This window comes from Ostrea edulis, chromosome 5 (assembly GCF_947568905.1).
Source record: "Ostrea edulis chromosome 5, xbOstEdul1.1, whole genome shotgun sequence".
Lineage (NCBI taxonomy): Eukaryota > Metazoa > Mollusca > Bivalvia > Ostreida > Ostreidae > Ostrea > Ostrea edulis.
In genome coordinates, this window is record NC_079168.1 from 40,607,573 (window position 1) to 40,629,000 (window position 21,428).

The window sequence follows — 21,428 nt, forward strand, 5'->3', positions numbered from 1 at the left end:
TTAAGTGTGTAACGATTTATTTTCATGCATCGTATTGTACAAACAATTCCAAAGTTAATGCTTGATCTGTGTTTCATGTCGAAATTTACCCCAATGTAATATAGATTGCAGGAGAAAATGCGGACCCAATGCTATGTGGAGAAGACGAAGAAGAGGACGAGGAGGCAAGTGTCGGTGCAAGAGAGGCTATCGTGGAAATCCAAGGAAAGGAGGATGCAGTGGTAAGTTGAGTGGCGCAAAGCATTTGTGATGCAGCACCGTCCATTTAAGTACTGACAATTGAAAGCTCAAATAGGTTCATGTAGCCATTTTTTCCTCAAAAGTTTTCTATCTTTCAGCACCATTCAAAGCATGCATCGTTGAAATATTGCAACGAGTGCAGTATTCATTTCTTATAGGTTCTTCAGGAATGGGGATTAAGCAGGATACTAACATGTATAATCTGTTTGTCTATACCGATTTCTTACGACAAAGCTCGCAGCTTTGTAAATGTTTTATTTTTCAGCTTCTTGTGTGTGTCGAGCTTCTGGAGACCCGCATTATTCGACGTACGACGGACAAAAGATCCACTTCATGGGCATGTGCATGTACACACTGACGAGAACGTTGGGAAATAAACCCTGTGCTTTTAACATCATGGTGTCCAACGAAAGACGAAACAAGAAGAAATCGGTTTCCTACACCAAGCAAGTAGACGTCGAAATCGGTGGAATCTACGTCACGTTATTCAAGGGCAGAAAAATCCAGGTACATTCATTACGAACTCTCGAGACAGCGGCTACAGCCCATGTTTGGCATAGGTCAATGACCTTGTAATTCTTCAGGTCAAGTGTATGCATGTTTCGAAATATTGTATGATTGCTCCTTTGTGACGACAGTTGACATTTGAATTTGTTGATTGATTTCCTAGGTGAACGGAACAAATGTGGATGTGAGAAAGACTCCCTATAAGAAAAACGGCATTTTGTTGACGAGGGTAGGACGTCGGTTTACCAAGCTCCAATCTCCGTCGTGTGGTTTGAGCGTACTTTGGGATGGCAAACATTCCGTAGAGGTGACTGCTAACAAGGGCAGTTACGGTGGGAAGATGACTGGGATCTGTGGAGATTGCAATGGTAAGAGAGACGACTTCCGGCTGGCCAATGGAACTAATGTATCGCGCATGCCAAAGAAGGTCAGGTACAGGAAGATTGGAGACAGTTATCGTGTGCCAGATGTACGGAATCCTTCAGCTGCGTGAGTATGTTGTAGAACTGAATCGGAAAGATCAATTTAAACGAGTTGGATGAATTGTGAATTCCATGCTTTTCTTGCTTTCTACTACCGAGTGCGAAAGAAGATAGGTAAGAGTTGTCCGCGATTTTATCTTTGTTTAGATGTGAGCCTACACCTGCGTTTTCAAGTTGCTCTGCGGAACAGACCAAGAGGTTCAGTTCAGAAGAAGCATGTGGATTGATGACGAACACATCCGACGGAAATCCATTCAAAGAGTGTGTGAACTGGATGAAAAATATCCAAGAGGCGGACGGAAACAGTCCCTTTTCTTCTTGTCTCATCGATGCTTGCAACAACGACGGTACAGGACTGAAGCAAGTGACTTGCTCAGCGTTGGAAGAATTCGAAGAGAAATGCGTTGAGAATGGGTACGCTCCACCTGAAAAGAATAATTGGAGAATCATCACTTCGTGTGGTAAGTTTCTTCTCGTATGTGTGTGGGCGTTTTCGATGATCGTTGGCGATGTCTCATGATGTTTCACGGCACTTGTCCGTTTCCAGCATTGCCGGAGACCCAAACGTGTGGAGAGAACGAGGAATACAAGGAAGATGGAAGTGGTTGCCCAAACACTTGTCAGTCACCAAGAGCAGAGAACACATGTGGGGACCCTGACATAGCAGGTTGTCAATGCAAGGAAGGCTATGTCAGAGAGGGAGAAAAGTGCATTCCTTTCAGTCGATGTGGATGCATGTTATATGGTCAATATTCACCGGTTAGTACGAAGCAATTTTGACTTCACACAAAGCAGCAATTCCTCCATCAGACTCCTGTAACAAATGAACCTCTTTCATGCAATACAGTAAAGAATTGCTGTTTCAGTACCCAACACTACATTTGATAATTGACCTCTCCATTCTTCACATTGACAAATATTCCAATTCATACTCATTGCAATACCAGTGTCAGGTGGACTATGTAAAAGTTAATTTTAATGACTTTGAACTAGATAAGATAATGTTTATGCATATTACGTAATAACTTTGTCTAGAGTCATCGTTTTTGCAGAAGTACAAAAAAAGCTGATCATCGTGAATTTCTGCACATTTATTGAAACTGTTATTTGTTGAAACAGGTACAGCCATTCTTTCCTAGGTGTACATAGATGGTGAAATTTTCATGTTTTCCTTTTGAATAGAGTGATTGAAATTGTCCACCTTAACGCTATACATTGAAACAGCAACAACTCCGATCCTCCCTCAATATACTTTTGATGGAGCCCAATCTTTCATGAAGAGAAAACTTGTTTTTCACACATGAATTGATCTGAAGGATGAGAAGTTTGTTGTCTTGGTTCTCAATTGTGCTGGAATAACGTATCTGACAAATGAAAATGATACACTTATCAGTTCCTAGTGTGGGACTACGAAGGTTCCGTACTCTCTATAAGTAATTGTAGCGAACTCCTTCTATAGTTCTCTCGAAATAAAATGTACGTTTACCTCATTAAAATATAGGACTGACGGTGAGTGTGACCGGTCGACAGGGGATGCTTACTCCTCCAAGACACCTGGTCCCACCTGTGGTATGTCCAGGTGTCCGTGTTTGCCCAACACTGTATTTTGCATTCTTTATTGGAGCTATGAGATTGATAACTGTTCGTCATCCTCACCTTACATTGATAGATGTAGGATTACTAAAAATATTTTGTGTGTTGATTTAGCCATGCTCTTTGATAATGCTGCATTCGCATAGGACCACGTGTTGGATTTAAACAATCACTGTTTTTTTCTTGTCACTTAACAACATTCAGTCTTTGATATTGTAGCAAGGAACCTCCGTCCTTTCTAAGAACTGTAGAGAAAGGCTCTCCTGTAGATTGATCAACCGGAATCCAACAATTGTAAAGACGAAGACCAAGTGTCGCAAAGGAGCAAAGTGCAAATCCATCAAGGGAATGGGCAAATGCGAGAAGACAGGTGACCGACGATATGGAATGAAAATGAAATGAAATGAAAATTAAAAATCCCTTTTGTTCCGTCAAGTATATTCCTGAAACCTCAGAAAATCCGTTGCTCTTTCAGAATGATAAATTGATGTATTATTGTTCCAGGCAAGTGCAAAGAAGAAAGAAAGGTGTTACGTTGTAAAAGCCGTAGATTGCAGAGCAGCAGTGGTGTTGAGAAAGTGATCAAAACCCTATGTAGCTTACGCACTCCCAGAAAAATCCAAGGTCTACGAATCCAACTGATCAAGCAGGACAGGATTTCTAAACCCTGCATATATAGAAAGTCGTATCGATTGGTGAAGAAGGCTGGGAAATGGCATTTGGAAGTTCGCGATGGATGTCGAGGAAAATTCAAGATCCGTTACCGCAGGAAAAGTAAGAGTTAGAATAGTTCCATGCTCCGCATTCTTAAGTGTGTAACGATTTATTTTAATGCATCGTATTGTACAAACAATTCCAAAGTTAATGCTTGATCTGTGTTTCATGTCGAAATTTACCCCAATGTAATATAGATTGCAGGAGAAAATGCGGACCCAATGCTATGTGGAGAAGACGAAGAAGAGGACGAGGAGGCAAGTGTCGGTGCAAGAGAGGCTATCGTGGAAATCCAAGGAAAGGAGGATGCAGTGGTAAGTTGAGTGGCGCAAAGCATTTGTGATGCAGCACCGTCCATTTAAGTACTGACAATTGAAAGCTCAAATAGGTTCATGTAGCCATTTTTTCCTCAAAAGGTTTCCATCTTTCAGCACCATTCAAAGCATGCATCGTTGAAATATTGCAACGAGTGCAGTATTCATTTCTTATAGGTTCTTCAGGAATGGGGATTAAGCAGGATACTAACATGTATAATCTGTTTGTCTATACCGATTTCTTACGACAAAGCTCGCAGCTTTGTAAATGTTTTATTTTTCAGCTTCTTGTGTGTGTCGAGCTTCTGGAGACCCGCATTATTCGACGTACGACGGACAAAAGATCCACTTCATGGGCATGTGCATGTACACACTGACGAGAACGTTGGGAAATAAACCCTGTGCTTTTAACATCATGGTGTCCAACGAAAGACGAAACAAGAAGAAATCGGTTTCCTACACCAAGCAAGTAGACGTCGAAATCGGTGGAATCTACGTCACGTTATTCAAGGGCAGAAAAATCCAGGTACATTCATTACGAACTCTCGAGACAGCGGCTACAGCCCATGTTTGGCATAGGTCAATGACCTTGTAATTCTTCAGGTCAAGTGTATGCATGTTTCGAAATATTGTATGATTGCTCCTTTGTGACGACAGTTGACATTTGAATTTGTTGATTGATTTCCTAGGTGAACGGAACAAATGTGGATGTGAGAAAGACTCCCTATAAGAAAAACGGCATTTTGTTGACGAGGGTAGGACGTCGGTTTACCAAGCTCCAATCTCCGTCGTGTGGTTTGAGCGTACTTTGGGATGGCAAACATTCCGTAGAGGTGACTGCTAACAAGGGCAGTTACGGTGGGAAGATGACTGGGATCTGTGGAGATTGCAATGGTAAGAGAGACGACTTCCGGCTGGCCAATGGAACTAATGTATCGCGCATGCCAAAGAAGGTCAGGTACAGGAAGATTGGAGACAGTTATCGTGTGCCAGATGTACGGAATCCTTCAGCTGCGTGAGTATGTTGTAGAACTGAATCGGAAAGATCAATTTAAACGAGTTGGATGAATTGTGAATTCCATGCTTTTCTTGCTTTCTACTACCGAGTGCGAAAGAAGATAGGTAAGAGTTGTCCGCGATTTTATCTTTGTTTAGATGTGAGCCTACACCTGCGTTTTCAAGTTGCTCTGCGGAACAGACCAAGAGGTTCAGTTCAGAAGAAGCATGTGGATTGATGACGAACACATCCGACGGAAATCCATTCAAAGAGTGTGTGAACTGGATGAAGAATACCCAAGAGGCGGACGGAAACAGTCCCTTTTCTTCTTGTCTCATCGATGCTTGCAACAACGACGGTGCAGGACTGAAGCAAGTGACTTGCTCAGCGTTGGAAGAATTCGAAGAGAAATGCGTTGAGAATGGGTACGCTCCACCTGAAAAGAATAATTGGAGAATCATCACTTCGTGTGGTAAGTTTCTTCTCGTATGTGTGTGGGCGTTTTCGATGATCGTTGGCGATGTCTCATGATGTTTCACGGCACTTGTCCGTTTCCAGCATTGCCGGAGACCCAAACGTGTGGAGAGAACGAGGAATACAAGGAAGATGGAAGTGGTTGCCCAAATACTTGTCAGTCACCAAGAGCAGAGAACACATGTGGGGACCCTGACATAGCAGGTTGTCAATGCAAGGAAGGCTATGTCAGAGAGGGAGAAAAGTGCATTCCTTTCAGTCGATGTGGATGCATGTTATATGGTCAATATTCACCGGTTAGTACGAAGCAATTTTGACTTCACACAAAGCAGCAATTCCTCCATCAGACTCCTGTAACAAATGAACCTCTTTCATGCAATACAGTAAAGAATTGCTGTTTCAGTACCCAACACTACATTTGATAATTGACCTCTCCATTCTTCACATTGACAGATATTCCAATTCATACTCATTGAAATACCAGTGTCAGGTGGACTATGTAAAAGTTAATTTTAATGACTTTGAACTAGATAAGATAATGTTTATGCATATTACGTAATAACTTTGTCTAGAGTCATCGTTTTTGCAGAAGGACAAAAAAAAAAAAACCCCAACTGATCATCGTGAATTTCTGCACATTTATTGAAACTGTTATTTGTTGAAACAGGTACAGCCATTCTTTCCTAGGTGTACATAGATGGTGAAATTTTCATGTTTTCCTTTTGGATAGAGTGATTGAAATTGTCCACCTTAACGCTATACATTGAAACAGCAACAACTCCGATACTCTCTCAATATACTTTTGATGGAGCCCAATCTTTCATGAAGAGAAAACTTGTTTTTCACACATGAATTGATCTGAAGGATGAGAAGTTTGTTGTCTTGGTTCTCAATTGTGCTGGAATAACGTATCTGACAAATGAAAATGATACACTTATCAGTTCCTAGTGTGGGACTACGAAGGTTCCGTACTCTCTATAAGTAATTGTAGCGAACTCCTTCTATAGTTCTCTCGAAATAAAATGTACGTTTACCTCATTAAAATATAGGACTGACGGTGAGTGTGACCGGTCGACAGGGGATGCTTACTCCTCCAAGACACCTGGTCCCACCTGTGGTATGTCCAGGTGTCCGTGTTTGCCCAACTCTGTATTTTGCATTCTTTATTGGAGCTATGAGATTGATAACTGTTCGTCATCCTCACCTTACATTGATAGACGTAGGATTACTAAAAATATTTTGTGTGTTGATTTAGCCATGCTCTTTGATAATGCTGCATTCGCGTAGGACCACGTGTTGGATTTAAACAATCACTGTTTTTTTCTTGTCACTTAACAACATTCAGTCTTTGATATTGTAGCAAGGAACCTCCGTCCTTTCTAAGAACTGTAGAGAAAGGCTCTCCTGTAGATTGATCAACCGGAATCCAACAATTGTAAAGACGAAGACCAAGTGTCGCAAAGGAGCAAAGTGCAAATCCATCAAGGGAATGGGCAAATGCGAGAAGACAGGTGACCGACGATATGGAATGAAAATGAAATGAAATGAAAATTAAAAATCCCTTTTGTTCCGTCAAGTATATTCCTGAAACCTCAGAAAATCCGTTGCTCTTTCAGAATGATAAATTGATGTATTATTGTTCCAGGCAAGTGCAAAGAAGAAAGAAAGGTGTTACGTTGTAAAAGCCGTAGATTGCAGAGCAGCAGTGGTGTTGAGAAAGTGATCAAAACCCTATGTAGCTTACGCACTCCCAGAAAAATCCAAGGTCTACGAATCCAACTGATCAAGCAGGACAGGATTTCTAAACCCTGCATATATAGAAAGTCGTATCGATTGGTGAAGAAGGCTGGGAAATGGCATTTGGAAGTTCGCGATGGATGTCGAGGAAAATTCAAGATCCGTTACCGCAGGAAAAGTAAGAGTTAGAATAGTTCCATGCTCCGCATTCTTAAGTGTGTAACGATTTATTTTCATGCATCGTATTGTACAAACAATTCCAAAGTTAATGCTTGATCTGTGTTTCATGTCGAAATTTACCCCAATGTAATATAGATTGCAGGAGAAAATGCGGACCCAATGCTATGTGGAGAAGACGAAGAAGAGGACGAGGAGGCAAGTGTCGGTGCAAGAGAGGCTATCGTGGAAATCCAAGGAAAGGAGGATGCAGTGGTAAGTTGAGTGGCGCAAAGCATTTGTGATGCAGCACCGTCCATTTAAGTACTGACAATTGAAAGCTCAAATAGGTTCATGTAGCCATTTTTTCCTCAAAAGTTTTCTATCTTTCAGCACCATTCAAAGCATGCATCGTTGAAATATTGCAACGAGTGCAGTATTCATTTCTTATAGGTTCTTCAGGAATGGGGATTAAGCAGGATACTAACATGTATAGTCTGTTTGTCTATACCGATTTCTTACGACAAAGCTCGCAGCTTTGTAAATGTTTTATTTTTCAGCTTCTTGTGTGTGTCGAGCTTCTGGAGACCCGCATTATTCGACGTACGACGGACAAAAGATCCACTTCATGGGCATGTGCATGTACACACTGACGAGAACGTTGGGAAATAAACCCTGTGCTTTTAACATCATGGTGTCCAACGAAAGACGAAACAAGAAGAAATCGGTTTCCTACACCAAGCAAGTAGACGTCGAAATCGGTGGAATCTACGTCACGTTATTCAAGGGCAGAAAAATCCAGGTACATTCATTACGAACTCTCGAGACAGCGGCTACAGCCCATGTTTGGCATAGGTCAATGACCTTGTAATTCTTCAGGTCAAGTGTATGCATGTTTCGAAATATTGTATGATTGCTCCTTTGTGACGACAGTTGACATTTGAATTTGTTGATTGATTTCCTAGGTGAACGGAACAAATGTGGATGTGAGAAAGACTCCCTATAAGAAAAACGGCATTTTGTTGACGAGGGTAGGACGTCGGTTTACCAAGCTCCAATCTCCGTCGTGTGGTTTGAGCGTACTTTGGGATGGCAAACATTCCGTAGAGGTGACTGCTAACAAGGGCAGTTACGGTGGGAAGATGACTGGGATCTGTGGAGATTGCAATGGTAAGAGAGACGACTTCCGGCTGGCCAATGGAACTAATGTATCGCGCATGCCAAAGAAGGTCAGGTACAGGAAGATTGGAGACAGTTATCGTGTGCCAAATGTACGGAATCCTTCAGCTGCGTGAGTATGTTGTAGAACTGAATCGGAAAGATCAATTCAAACGGGTTGGATGAATTGTGAATTCCTTGATTTTCCTGTTTTGTAGCACCGAGTGGGAAAGAAGATACCATAATTCCAGTTATTTTTGATGTCGATTAATTTTTAGCGATTTTGCGAGTCAGTTGAAGTCGCAAAAATATTTTTCGCAAAAATGATGTTTCACACGTTTTTTAATATGTTTTTACATAAATTTGCAAAAATAAGAAACACAAAAATAAAGATATAGAGTTTTTACTCAAATTTGCAAAAATAAATCGACGCAAAAATATCCAGATTTACGGTACTTTATAATTTGAATTTTTAGCGAGACACAAATTCAGCAATTGTACTCTTTTAGCCAGAGCTAATGATATAGACTTTATAAATCCAAGAAAGATAACTAATACCTAGAACACGAAATAAATTGTTAGGATATTCAGTTTTAACGAACTGAAAACCCTCGATAATAATCCAAAATTAAATCCTTGCTAATTATTCTGCTTATACGATAGTTAAGAGTTCTCCGTGATTTTTTCTTTGTATAGATGTGAGCCTACACCGGAATTTTCAAGTTGTTCTCCGGAACAGACCAAGAGGTTCAGTTCATTAGAAACATGTGGATTAATGAGGAGCACATCTGACGGAAATCCATTCAAAAATTGTGTGAATTGGATGAAGAATACCCAAGAAGCGGACGGAAATAGTCCCTTTTCTTCTTGTCTCATCGATGCTTGCAACAACGATGGTGCAGGACTGAAGCAAGTGACTTGCTCAGCGTTGGAAGAATTCGAAGAGAAATGCGTTGAGAATGGATACGCTCCACCTGAAAAGAATAATTGGAGAAATATTACATCATGTTGTTAGTTGTTATGAGATTTCCGGGATATATTTAATAATTTATTTTCAATATGAAAAACGACTACAAATCTAACTATTTTCGAATGAAGCTAAGGTTAGAGGAATTATGAAAATTAATAGAAGATTTCTTTGAATTTACAGCGATGCTGGAAGATGAGAAGTGTCAGGAAAACGAGGAGTACAAAGAGGATGCAAGTGGTTGTCCCAATTCCTGTCTTTCTCCAAAAGCAGAAGAGACGTGTTCGAATCCTGATATAGCAGGGTGCCAATGCCAAATAGGTTATGTTAGAGATGGGGATGTTTGTGTACCTCTTAGTCAATGTGGATGTATTCTGTTTAACAAGCGTTTTCCAGTAAGTTTTGGCTACGATTGTAAATTGTATTTTTGTTTGTTTGTCAAAAATCTCACAGGTTTCTTGAAATATATCATGTAAACAACAAATTCGCGAGTTAAAACGGCACATGAATGCATGTGATGTGAAACATATATGTACACATTATTCGAACGGAAGATGAGATGCCTCGATATATTGATGTAATATTCATTATAAAATTATATTTAAAAAAAAATATAACATCATACCGTAGTTTAATAACTGGGATAGATTGGAGTAAATATTAAATTTAATCCATTTAGGTATCATCAACCATTCTTTCACAAGACTGCAAAGAAAGAATTTCCTGCACTATGAACGACGATAGACCAGTTATTATAAAAGAGGCAGCGGAATGTGGTAGTACTGAAATATGTGTGAAACTTAAAGGTAGAGGAGTGTGTAGAGAAGGTAATTGTTTATATCAAATCCCCGACACTTATAAGAGTTATTGTTACAGTGTTTATATTATGCTATGTTCATGGTAATTCGCAAATCCTATAGAATTACGTTGTATAAATAATGAAATTCATATTGCTCTATAATAACTAAGAAGGTCCAAATCTATACAGATGCGCATTTTGCATAGTACACCGCCCTCAAGCGTTGTTAACGATAAGATAGGTTAAACAATTGTATTCCTTGTATGAATTGCACATATTTCTACTTAACCTCGATCAATCTCCACTGGATCTTATCAAAACAAATAACACAGTTCAGTCTTCCTCTCTTCACTTCAATACCTTGTCAGCACCTCAATGACTGTCGATTAAACGCCACTGTCGATTAACGCCACCGTTTGGAAAAGAATGATAACTCTTACAAAACGTCCCAATATAATTGTATATATTACGTGGTATCAAGACAAACGGAGGCATGGATACTTTACATAATCGGATGAAATGATAAAAATAACCCAATTTTCTTTTGGCTTTTAAATATCCATTTTACAAATCATCCAGAAATATATTCTTCATATACTGTATTAAACTTGTTTCTTTCATAATTGTATGTTTTTGTCAAGTTATATGGCATGTCAAACGTTGCAATATTTGATCTTTTTCATTTGTATTGTATGTAAAACTTATACGGTACCAATTTTGATGCACCAGATGCGCATTTCGACAAATAATGTCTCTTCAGTGATGCTCAACCGAAATGTTTGAAATCCGAAATAACTATGAAGTTTTAGAGCTAAATATAGCCAAAAACAGCGTGCCAAAAGAGTGGAGCCAAATTCATCCAAGGATAAGAGCTATGTATGAGGGAGATAATCCTTAATTTTGAAATGAATTTCTAAATTTTATAACAGCAATTAAATATGCATCCCTATTTTCAAGCTAGTAACGAAGTACTTAGCTACTGTAGAGACCCTCGGGGACTAACTGTCCACAAGCAGAGGCCTCGACCCAGGGGTCATAATGTAAAACTTATACGGTACCAATTTTGATGCACCAGATGCGCATTTCGACAAATAATGTCTCTTCAGTGATGTTCAACCGAAATGTTTGAAATCCGAAATAACTATGAAGTTTTAGAGCTAAATATAGCCAAAAACAGCGTGCCAAAAGAGTGGAGCCAAATTCGTCCAAGGATAAGAGCTATGCATAATTTTATGCTATAATTTTCCATTTGTATTCTAAATTTTCCATTTGCATTGTATATGTTTTCATTTGCATTGTATAATTTTCATTTGCATTGTAAGTTGTTTTTTTTTTTGGTTAAATTTGTATTCTATATTTTCTATTCATATTGTATAATTTTCCATTTGTATTCTATATTTCTCCATTTGTATTATATAATTTTTTTTCTCTTTCGTTTGCATTATCTGTCGGCGCGGGTTCGAAGCCCGCTCGCGCCGGTAAGTGAGAAAGTTTCCCAGTTTACTTTCGGAAGGTCGGTGGTCTCTTTCCAGGTACATTGTATCTGGGTTCTCTCTTCCACCAATAAAAACTGGACACCACCAGATAACTGAAAAATTGTTAAGTTTGGCGGAAAACATCAGTCAATCAATCAATCAATCAATCGTTTGCATTGTATAATTTCCATTTGCATTGCAAAATCTTTCATTTGTATTGTATCCGATGGATTGTTTATTTTGATTTGTTGCGAAGGATTTCATTAGTTTAGGTCCCACTAATATTTAGCCGTCACCAGCTGTAGGTGACGTACCACAAATAGACTTACTATGCTCAGCACACAGTGGCGTAGATGTTGCAACACGTGATGTCTGCTTTTAAGGTCACATTATCCGAAAGACCCGTGATTCTCACTTTTAAATAGCCATGCCTATGGGAATTTATTAGCTATATTTATGTCTAAGGTTTGATGCAGCCATGACACGAGTAGAACTCGAACATGCGACCTCATGGTTACGAACCAAAGGGTATATCACTGATTTACCGCGACCGGTTCCATATAGGAGTAGTTGCAAATACATGTAGCTAGCAATGGCGATTCTTACGCCGGGCGGACACACACACACACCCTTCACAAATATGATATTTTGTTTATTTTGCATACCAATGTCGAAAAAAGCATGCATGTACGTTTTATTTTGTCAGAACGCATTTGTTTCAGGGGACTTCGTCCCCCCCCCCCCCACTACACCCACCACCAAGTCTTTGCCCTGGACTCACTAGGGATCTTAAGACAATTCGCAGACATCCAGCAGTTTACTGCATCCTTTCCTTTATAATTATTTAGATCAGCCAGTGGTTAAACACGAGACTAGTTTGAATGTGCTGATTACATTAGGCGCATAAAAGCAATAAATTAATGGGGAGGTGGGTGAGGTTACGCCATTGCATTTAGCAAATACGGTACATTCCTGTGAAACGTGGCTCCTGAGCTTAACTTCTTCAACATCTCGTGCAATACCAAATTCGGTAAACGATAACTTAAGATTGATCCATTGAATAGTTGTAACAAACCAAACTCGATGTAAACAATTAATGGGAACCCAAAGGCCAAAGTCCTCCGAATCTACTGAATTCTGACTAATTTTAAAAAAATGTGCTTGCTAATCTGGACAGTTTTATATATAGAAAAAATAGATTATGTTGGGGTGGGGGTGGATTCGCCATTGCTAGCTACGTATTTTTAAACACAACTATTCCTGCATGGACCTGGTCGCGGTAACTCAGTGGTATATCACTTAGTTTGTGGGCGGGAGGTCGTGAGTTCGAACCCCGCTCCTGTCATTGCCGCATCAAATCTAAGACATAAACATAGGTAATGATTGCCCCTTTATTGGAAATATACAATACAAATGGAAAATTATACAATACATATGAATATTTATGTAATACAAATGAAAACTATAGAATGCAAATGGAAAATTACACAATACAAATGGAAAATATAAAATACAAATGGACAAACATACAATACAAATGAAAAAGATCAAATATTGCAACGTTTGACATGTCATACCAGTTGATAGGTATCCTATCGGGTTTTTTTTAACATGAGTAGTGTTTTCCCAACTCTCTATTTTATATTCCTTATAGGAGTTATGAGATTGCTCACTGTTCGTTATCTTCCCATTTTATTGAAACACTTAGGTTTTATCATTTAAAAAGCATTGTTATATGTAAATACATGAACATTAAAGATGTCAAAGGAGATTAGATAAGAAATGCTAATTTTTTTTTTTTTACACCAAATCGTAGCGTTTCGAACCCAAATCGTTCTGTTCTTGACTCAAAGGTAGAGCGATCTCATTCCAATCTTTCCGTTATTGGAAATCGAATAATTCTTTCTTGCAAATATCTGAAAGCGTCGAAGGTTTCTAATTATGTAATTGTAATCTGCTATAAAAAATAACGCTGTATCGTGTTTGTTATAGAAGTAAAATCGAGCAAAGGAAATTATGAGATTTCATAGACTTAAAAATTTACTGCATATGAATTTTAAGAAAATAACGTTTATTTCCTTGGCATTTTTCACGTTTAAGATTATTTGAAATGATTTTGTAGTTCCAGTCATTACCCACCATGCGCCCATTATTACTACAACTCCGACCGGATGTGAGTTCATTTATTTTATTGAACTATATCACGAATTATACGTTGAAATAATCAGTACATACTGCAATGAGTCCTACATCGGTGGAAAGAGAAATGTGTATATGTTTTAAAACACTTTTCATATTTTCTGTTGTATTTCAGCTAAATGTGGTGAAAAATACTGCGCACATAATGCAGAATGTCTTGACAATCGTGCATGTGTATGTAAAGATGGATTTTACGGAATTGGAGATATAAAATGCTCTAGTGAGTAATATTACGTAATGCGTTATTCATGAAGAAGTGAAGATGCATTTCTCTGCAAAGAGTAAGTTTTACGTAACTTCTGGGAGGGAAATGGAACGTGCCTATAATTATGTTGATGCATAGAATTTTGTTTTTGAATGATTAACTTCTTTCTTCCATCAATGTGTTATTGAAGATGAATGTCTTTTTCGAATATTTGTAAATCATAGTATATACAGGGGATATTCAATGTTTTGTTGATGGATATAGAATTTATTTCACGAGTGAGACAGGATTTTGTTTTTATGTTCACGAGTGCGAAGCACTCGTGAAAATCGTAAAAAAAAAAACCTGCCTCAAGAGTGAAATAAATTCTATATCCAACAACAAAAAACATTGAATTTTCTGTTTATTACTTTTTCTTCGGTTTTTCCTTCAGCACTTTTAGCTGTTCCTGTATAAACACTGCCAAATAGAAATCACTTGCACTGCGCAATGACATACCGAAGAAGCGGCAAATCGCCATCTTGGCCCTTACGTATTTTATTGGTGGAGTTTGCAACGAATCTTGATAACAAAAGATATGTGTAGGCTACATATTTAGGCCTAATGTTTACTTTACAGCACAAAATTGACTTTTGAGTCGCTCTGACAGAAAGTACAGGAAAGTTTAAATCTACGCCTGACATTACACAAAATACGTCATGTAGCAGAAAAACTTATATAATTTGCAGTTTTTGCATTTTAAAAAGTTTTAAACTACATTATAAATTATCCTAACATGCGGCATTGTCGCCATTTAAGTCCAGCACAGAAAACATTTCACAGATTCATATAAATCGATATGATGTGACGTCATCTGGTACATTTTACAATACATGACGCATTCATACCGATTGTTACACCGTTCTTGGCACACTGATTTTGACTACGGATAACTCCGTTTACATGATCAGGATATAGGGCTCATGGCGGGTGGGATCGGTCGACAGGGGATGCTTATTCCTCCTAGGCACCTGATCCCACCTTTGGTGTGTCCAGGAGTCCGTGTTTGCCCAACTATCTATTTTGTATTGCTTATAGGAGTTAAAAGATTGATCATTATTCTTTCATTTTATGCTTTGATAGGTGGATCAAGCAATCCTTCCACGTGAAAATTAAATTATTTTTAGGTATTCAAATAAAAACATGAAAAATGAATTGTATATAACGTAGAGTGAAAGTGACCCTATGTACTGCAAATAAATATTTACACAGTACTTTTCGTATTTTCAGTGTGAAAATAACAACTTTTATTAAATGAATAAATTCCAGTATTTCACTGTTGAAAATGTAATATATATAATATAATATATATATATTGTTTTAGAAATGTGCACATGTGGCAGTGGAGGTCCGAACATGTTCGAGTCATTTGATGGCAGAGTGCTTCACTTCTCTGGTGAATGTCAATACCGCCTGTCATCTTATTCAGACCAACAAACTACGTGTTCTTACGTGGTGGACATCGTCAACAAAAGAACAAAGAATACATATGTCATTGTCAAATTAATGGACATGGACGTTAGGCTGTTTCAAAAACAACTTGTTCGGGTACTTGCATGAGCATCTTTTTAGTTTCAATTAAAAAATTCTTATGCTGTTCCTTTAATAAATTTAGCATTTTCTAAAATGTGGATCCTTAAATATGTATTACTGGGGATATCTTTTGTTTAGATAAATGGACAAGATCGCTCTCTTCCTGCTGGTAACTCCAAGTTTATTATCTACAAAGCTGGTGTCGCTATTCGACTGTTTGTTCCGAACTGTGGTATTTTAATTAGCTGGGATGGCGACACCAACGTGCTGATATCCGTTCCTACAGCATTCAGTGGCCATCTGGATGGTATTTGTGGCAACTGTAACCAAAACATCAACGATGACCCAACCAGTGCGGATGTCTACTCAAAATACACGGTTACAGACACCGCCAAATCTACGTATTTAGATTTCATTTACTTTTCATTTCAAACTCAAAAACATCAAAGAGCTATGGGAAATATGACCCTATTAATCTAATCTAATTTTAACCTAAAATTCCAAAATCTGATCCCAATAAATAGCAATTCAATTTACTAAATCCGACTAAAATAAAATATTAGATTAAAAAAACATTTGTTAGATATGCATTGTATAATTATATATGTGCATATTATTTTTTATATATGTTTATATATAGATGTCGAAATGCATTTTCCAAAAAGAAATGCAGAAGACGAGCTCAACTGATGATGAAGATTAGGGTTTGCAAATATCATGACCGTGCAATCAAAAGAAGATGCAGGTTGTCGTCAAAAGAAAGCAGGGCGTTAATGAAAGCTTGTATTGATAGTGGGTGTGGCTATATGACACGTCAGCGAAAAACAGCTGTTAAGACGGGTTGCCAAACATTGGATTTGATCTCTGGCATTTGTAGGGCCAAAGGTCATGATGTCAACTGGAGAATATATCCACTTAACGATTGTAGAAGTAAGTCTTTAGGCATGTCTATTTTGTCACACCATTTTCTATGCCAAATTAATGACGAAAGTGTCAAGTAAGGAATACTTAGATTGAAAAGAAATTGCTGAGGTCATTAAAAAGCATGTATTTTGATAATGATAACTTAATGCAATTTTATCATTGATATTATCAGGACCAAAATGTGAATCTCGTTTCAATATGGAAACAAAATTTGGTAGAGGTATTTCTGGCTGTCCACAGACATGCGGATTCAGTTTTAAAGGAAATTGTACGTTACCTCTGGCCGAAGGTTGTAAGTGTAAGGAGGGCTTTCTTTGGGATGGAGACGCTTGTGTCAAACCTAGTCAGTGCGGCTGTACTACACCTACCGGGGATTATATTAGTGTGGGTTATTATTTCACTTTCATTCCATATGAATAGTATAAACATAACCTTTTAGATCAAAAGTTTTATTAGTGGTGTTTTGTGAAACATTATCTTACCCTTTCAGATTATGGTTATTGTTTTCTTCAATGTCGGAATCACGTTAAATGTTTAATGTTTTCCCCGTCTTACAATAAACCTATGAATAACTGTTTCAGATCGGAAAGTCATTGTTCGGCGAACACTGCTCGAATGTATACAAATGTGTTAAACGAAACGATAAGGCAGTATTAGAATCAGAATCAGGTCCCTGCGTGAATACAAACTGCAAAATTGTGAATGGGCATCCAAAATGTACAACATGCAGAGATGGTTTTGAGAAGACAGTAATTGGATGTGTACCAAGTATGAATTTTTCCTCTTGATATCTACTGTCGCTCCAGGCATAGTGAATTTTTCCTTAATTTGTATGTTCATACAATTTTAACATATTTGTAGGATTTCAGAGGGGATCAATGTTCAAAATATATTCTGGATCATGGGTTAGGTCATGATTATACTAAGGGTTAAAGTTTCTACAATATGATAAGGCCACGATCAGGAGCATATTCGTTAAAACACATGCATTTTATTTATTGTGTAAATCGGGTGTTATCAGCACGATATGGACAAAGAAGTGTATACCATATTTGATTTCCATTTTGGGGAAATGTGATTCTTTTGGTTTTACTATAATAGAGTTTTAAAAATGTCCATTTTTCATGTACATCAGATATTGTATATGAATATTTTATTATCTATATAGAGTTTACACCACCACCGCCTAATGCACCGGCAACCCAGACACCTGAAGTACCCCCAACAACCCAGACACCTTTCGTGACACCTGAAGTACTTCCAACAACCCAGACAACGTTTGTGACACCTGAAGTACTTCCAACAACCCAGACAACGTTTGTGACACCAGAAGTACCCTCAACATCCTATAGTCACGGTACCAACGTTTTGTCAATTGATACATCGTGTATTTTTCCTGTGATGCCAATATTGATACATGAATTCTTATTTCATATGCATAGTTTGTAAGCTTCATGAAAATACATTAGATTTTGAATGTTTTCAAAGAACCTTAAAGTGTGAAAAATGTATGGGGTTTTGTTTTGGTATTATTCTATGTATTTCCCACGACAATTATTGTTATAACTATATCTAAATCGTAATAAAGTAGAGAATGCTTTTCTAGAAATATAAGTACAATACCAGTCGGGTACAGTAAAGCATGAGATGTTATACGTAAGATGCGTGTTAAATTTGACACAATTTATACATGTTTTAACGATATGCGTCATATGGAACAAAAGTATTTTCCCTCAGAGACTTGTGAAGACAATGACTGTCCAGCCAATGCTGTTTGTGTTGACAACAAGTGTGTCTGTAAAGAGGGATACATCAACATAACCAATACTTGTGAAGGTAGATGTTCATTACTTTTATGTACATAATGACTATGCGGAATTTTAAATGATTTTAAAAGTATCTATGAATCGAATGTGTAGGATTTTAAAAATGTCGTTAATTTTTATGGCGTCGAGCTTTGCTCGAACGGCATCTAGTCAACGTGTACGACTGAATCAGCTGAAAAGTTTACGCGACCGAAGGTGTCAGACTATCGATGCTTCCGCGGAAAAATCCCGCGCTTTTTGTAATGGCGTATGAATATCTGTACTGTTTAATGATTTACGACATTTTAAAGTTGTTAATGAGAAACAAATGAAAATTATCACATTGATTTACTTTAACATATAAAAACTTTCACAAAAAAATAAAAACAAATCAAATAAAAATTCCAATTTCAATGCGAACTACATTTGCAAAGTCACGTGATGTCTGAAACGATAGCGTGTCTAGACGAAAGATAGCGTGGGTTTTGTTTGTAAACATTGCGTGCTGTTGGCGAAATTTAAACTGAGAAATAGTGTATCGCGGATTATTTATGGTCATTATATTTTAGGGTAGGTAATGTTTATTTGACTGTAGCATTCTCAGTAGGGTATTAACGCATCTGTAGGTTTGCAAATCATTGGTCAACTCGGTATATAAACACTGGCACGTGTTAATGTTATTGTAAACAAACCAAGCGCGGAAGCATTCATTATTATAAGGCTTTCAAGTAAAGGTTTTTGTGGAGGTAAAAGTTACTGAATTAACAAAATTTTTTTTTAATCTGACTAGATTTTCATCTCTTGAGATGCTAGCAGTGATATATACTACAAATGGTCCATAGTTGTTTACATTGTTGCACATATTTCTTATTAAAATTTTGGTTTAAAACTTATTTCTTGTTTTTATTATGTTATCAACAAGTACATGCAATGCTGCCCTTTACAACTATTAAAAGGAGAGTTCTCACAACAGTTGACTTTTTCACTAAATATCTTAATGCACAAATTTTCAGTTCTTTGTTAATTACATCTGTGCCAAGGATTGTAGAGTACTCCCTTGGCTAGCAAAGATGTGTGAATAATTGAGAACAATGGTTGATCACAAAAATCTTCATTATTTAATAACATTAGATATTGTAAATAATCCTTTGAAAAATATTCTGAAGAAATAAAATGGAATTGTAAAAAAATATATCTGTAATTGAATTTTTTTGTGAAAAGAGCTACTGTACAGATGTATTAGAAGCATTATTCCTGTATGAAGGATAAATATTCTTGGTATTGCTTGAATTCAAAGCTGTATGTGTGTTTTTAATACATGTACAGCTAATCTTCGTTATCGGGAATATGTAAATAGAGTTGCCAGTCCAAACCACTTCTTTTTTGTGTGTGTGTTATCCTTGTTATCGCAAATCCTTGGATATCTCAAATTTAATTTCAGTCCTGTTGAATTTGCAAAAACAAGGTGTGACTGTAGTCAATGGCATCAAAATATTCACAGGTAGAAGACTCTCCATTGAGATTTATATAAAGCTATATCTACTCTGTGTACATACAATAAGGGATGAAGCATTGATAAACTGGACAGTACATAGTTTCATTATAATCTTTGCTTTCTTAACACGACGCCATTGTGGCCCTTCAGGCCTTTGATTTTAATTTTGGAATTTGAAACATAATCTGTGAACATCAAATATCCATTGATTCTGAGTCTTCATTCCCTTCATCTTGTTAATCTAAGCATGAATTCTAATCATAATTAAAATGCACTCACCATGAATGTTATACTACTGTCTGAAATTAATGATCCGCCCATTATATCAAGTATTTTAGAGAGTTTTTAAATCAACGATTGATTAGGTAGAGTATAGGGTAAAAAACAGCATAGAGGGGTCTATAGAGTAGAAACTAATGTAGAAAGTGTGTTTACATATTGTTTTATATTGAGCTTAAATTTCCTAAGAAATTTAATTTACGGTCTCCAAGGAATGTTTTGAAGCAGAATCAATGAAATTCAGCACATTTTAAATCTCGACAAAAAACTGGCCTTTGCTATCAATGCATTGATAAGTATACCTTAGAGTTCTTACCGTGTAATTCATTGTGTTTACAAGAAAAGGTATATTTATTTCACAAAATATCCAAACGGGCACATATTTAAGAATCTAAGCAGCTTTTACAAGGTTTCTAAACCCCTATCTTTGCTCCTCACGAAAATATTAACAGCTGTGAAGGAGAAACTTCAAACGTACTGTGCGACTACATGTGCCAGGTGTGGTGTAAATCAAATGTGGATTCTAAAAATTTCTAAAGAACTTTTAGTAAACTTGAAATCACAAACTTTTTCTCAAATCAACAACATCAAAACATATGACTTTTCAACACTTTACACGACCGTTCCTCACGATAAATTAAAGACTAGACTTTTTTGACATCATAGACAGTTGCTTCTTCAACAAACATAGAAAACGCAAATATTCCTATCTTGTGATCAGTCATTCAAAAAAACTGCTTTGTTAAACGCCACTCTGATTTCAAGTACAAGTACTCCAAAGTTGAAATAAAAATATGCTAGAGTTCCTCATTGACAATATCTTCATGGTCTTTGGTGATCAGGTCTTCCAACAGTCTGTTGGAATCCCCATGGGCACGAATTGTTCTCCTTTGTTAGTTGACCTCTTTTTATATTCCTATGAAGCAGAATTTAATCAAAAACTTCTACGTGAGAAGAAAAAATCTCTTGCTGTGGCCTTCAATTCGACATTTAGATATATCGACGATGTATTATCTATTAACAATAATAATTTTCATTCATATCTCGATTCACTATATCCCAGTGAACTCGAAATAAAAGACACCACAGAGTCGTCCACTTCTGCTTCATACTTAGATATGTTATTGAAAGTAGATATCAACGGCAAACTAACAATTCAACTTTATGACAAACGGGATGATTTCAACTTCTCAATCGTCAACTCCCCATATTCATGTAGCAATATTCCATTATCACCTGTATATGGTGTTTACATCTCTCAACTGATTCGATACACAAGAGCTTGTTCTGCGTATGGTCAGTTTTTAAATCGAAGCAGTATGCTGACAGTCTTGTT

General features: G+C 37.3%; 1 protein-coding gene across 1 annotated transcript; it reads left to right on the forward strand.

Moving 5' to 3' along the window:
* The first annotated feature begins 133 nt into the window (after positions 1-133).
* Positions 134-14,040, forward strand: LOC130054949 (zonadhesin-like). The gene is made up of 20 exons (XM_056166073.1): positions 134-221; positions 506-747; positions 911-1,236; positions 1,377-1,690; positions 1,777-1,988; positions 3,042-3,192; positions 3,734-3,850; positions 4,135-4,376; positions 4,540-4,865; positions 5,006-5,319; positions 5,406-5,617; positions 6,682-6,832; positions 7,374-7,490; positions 7,775-8,016; positions 8,180-8,505; positions 9,069-9,382; positions 9,523-9,734; positions 10,019-10,166; positions 13,736-13,786; positions 13,928-14,040. Exons 1-20 carry the CDS (start codon positions 134-136, stop codon positions 14,038-14,040), a joined length of 4,218 nt encoding a protein of 1,405 aa, XP_056022048.1.
* The last annotated feature ends 7,388 nt before the right edge of the window (positions 14,041-21,428 follow it).

Excerpts from the sequence above, each read along its gene's own strand:
- LOC130054949 (XM_056166073.1), top strand. The coding sequence starts at position 134 with ATGTGGAGAAGACGAAGAAGAGGACGAGGAGGCAAGTGTCGGTGCAAG. Across the intron at positions 748-910 it reads TCAAGGGCAGAAAAATCCAG|GTGAACGGAACAAATGTGGA; the intron begins GTACATTCATTA and ends TTGATTTCCTAG. Across the intron at positions 8,017-8,179 it reads TCAAGGGCAGAAAAATCCAG|GTGAACGGAACAAATGTGGA; the intron begins GTACATTCATTA and ends TTGATTTCCTAG.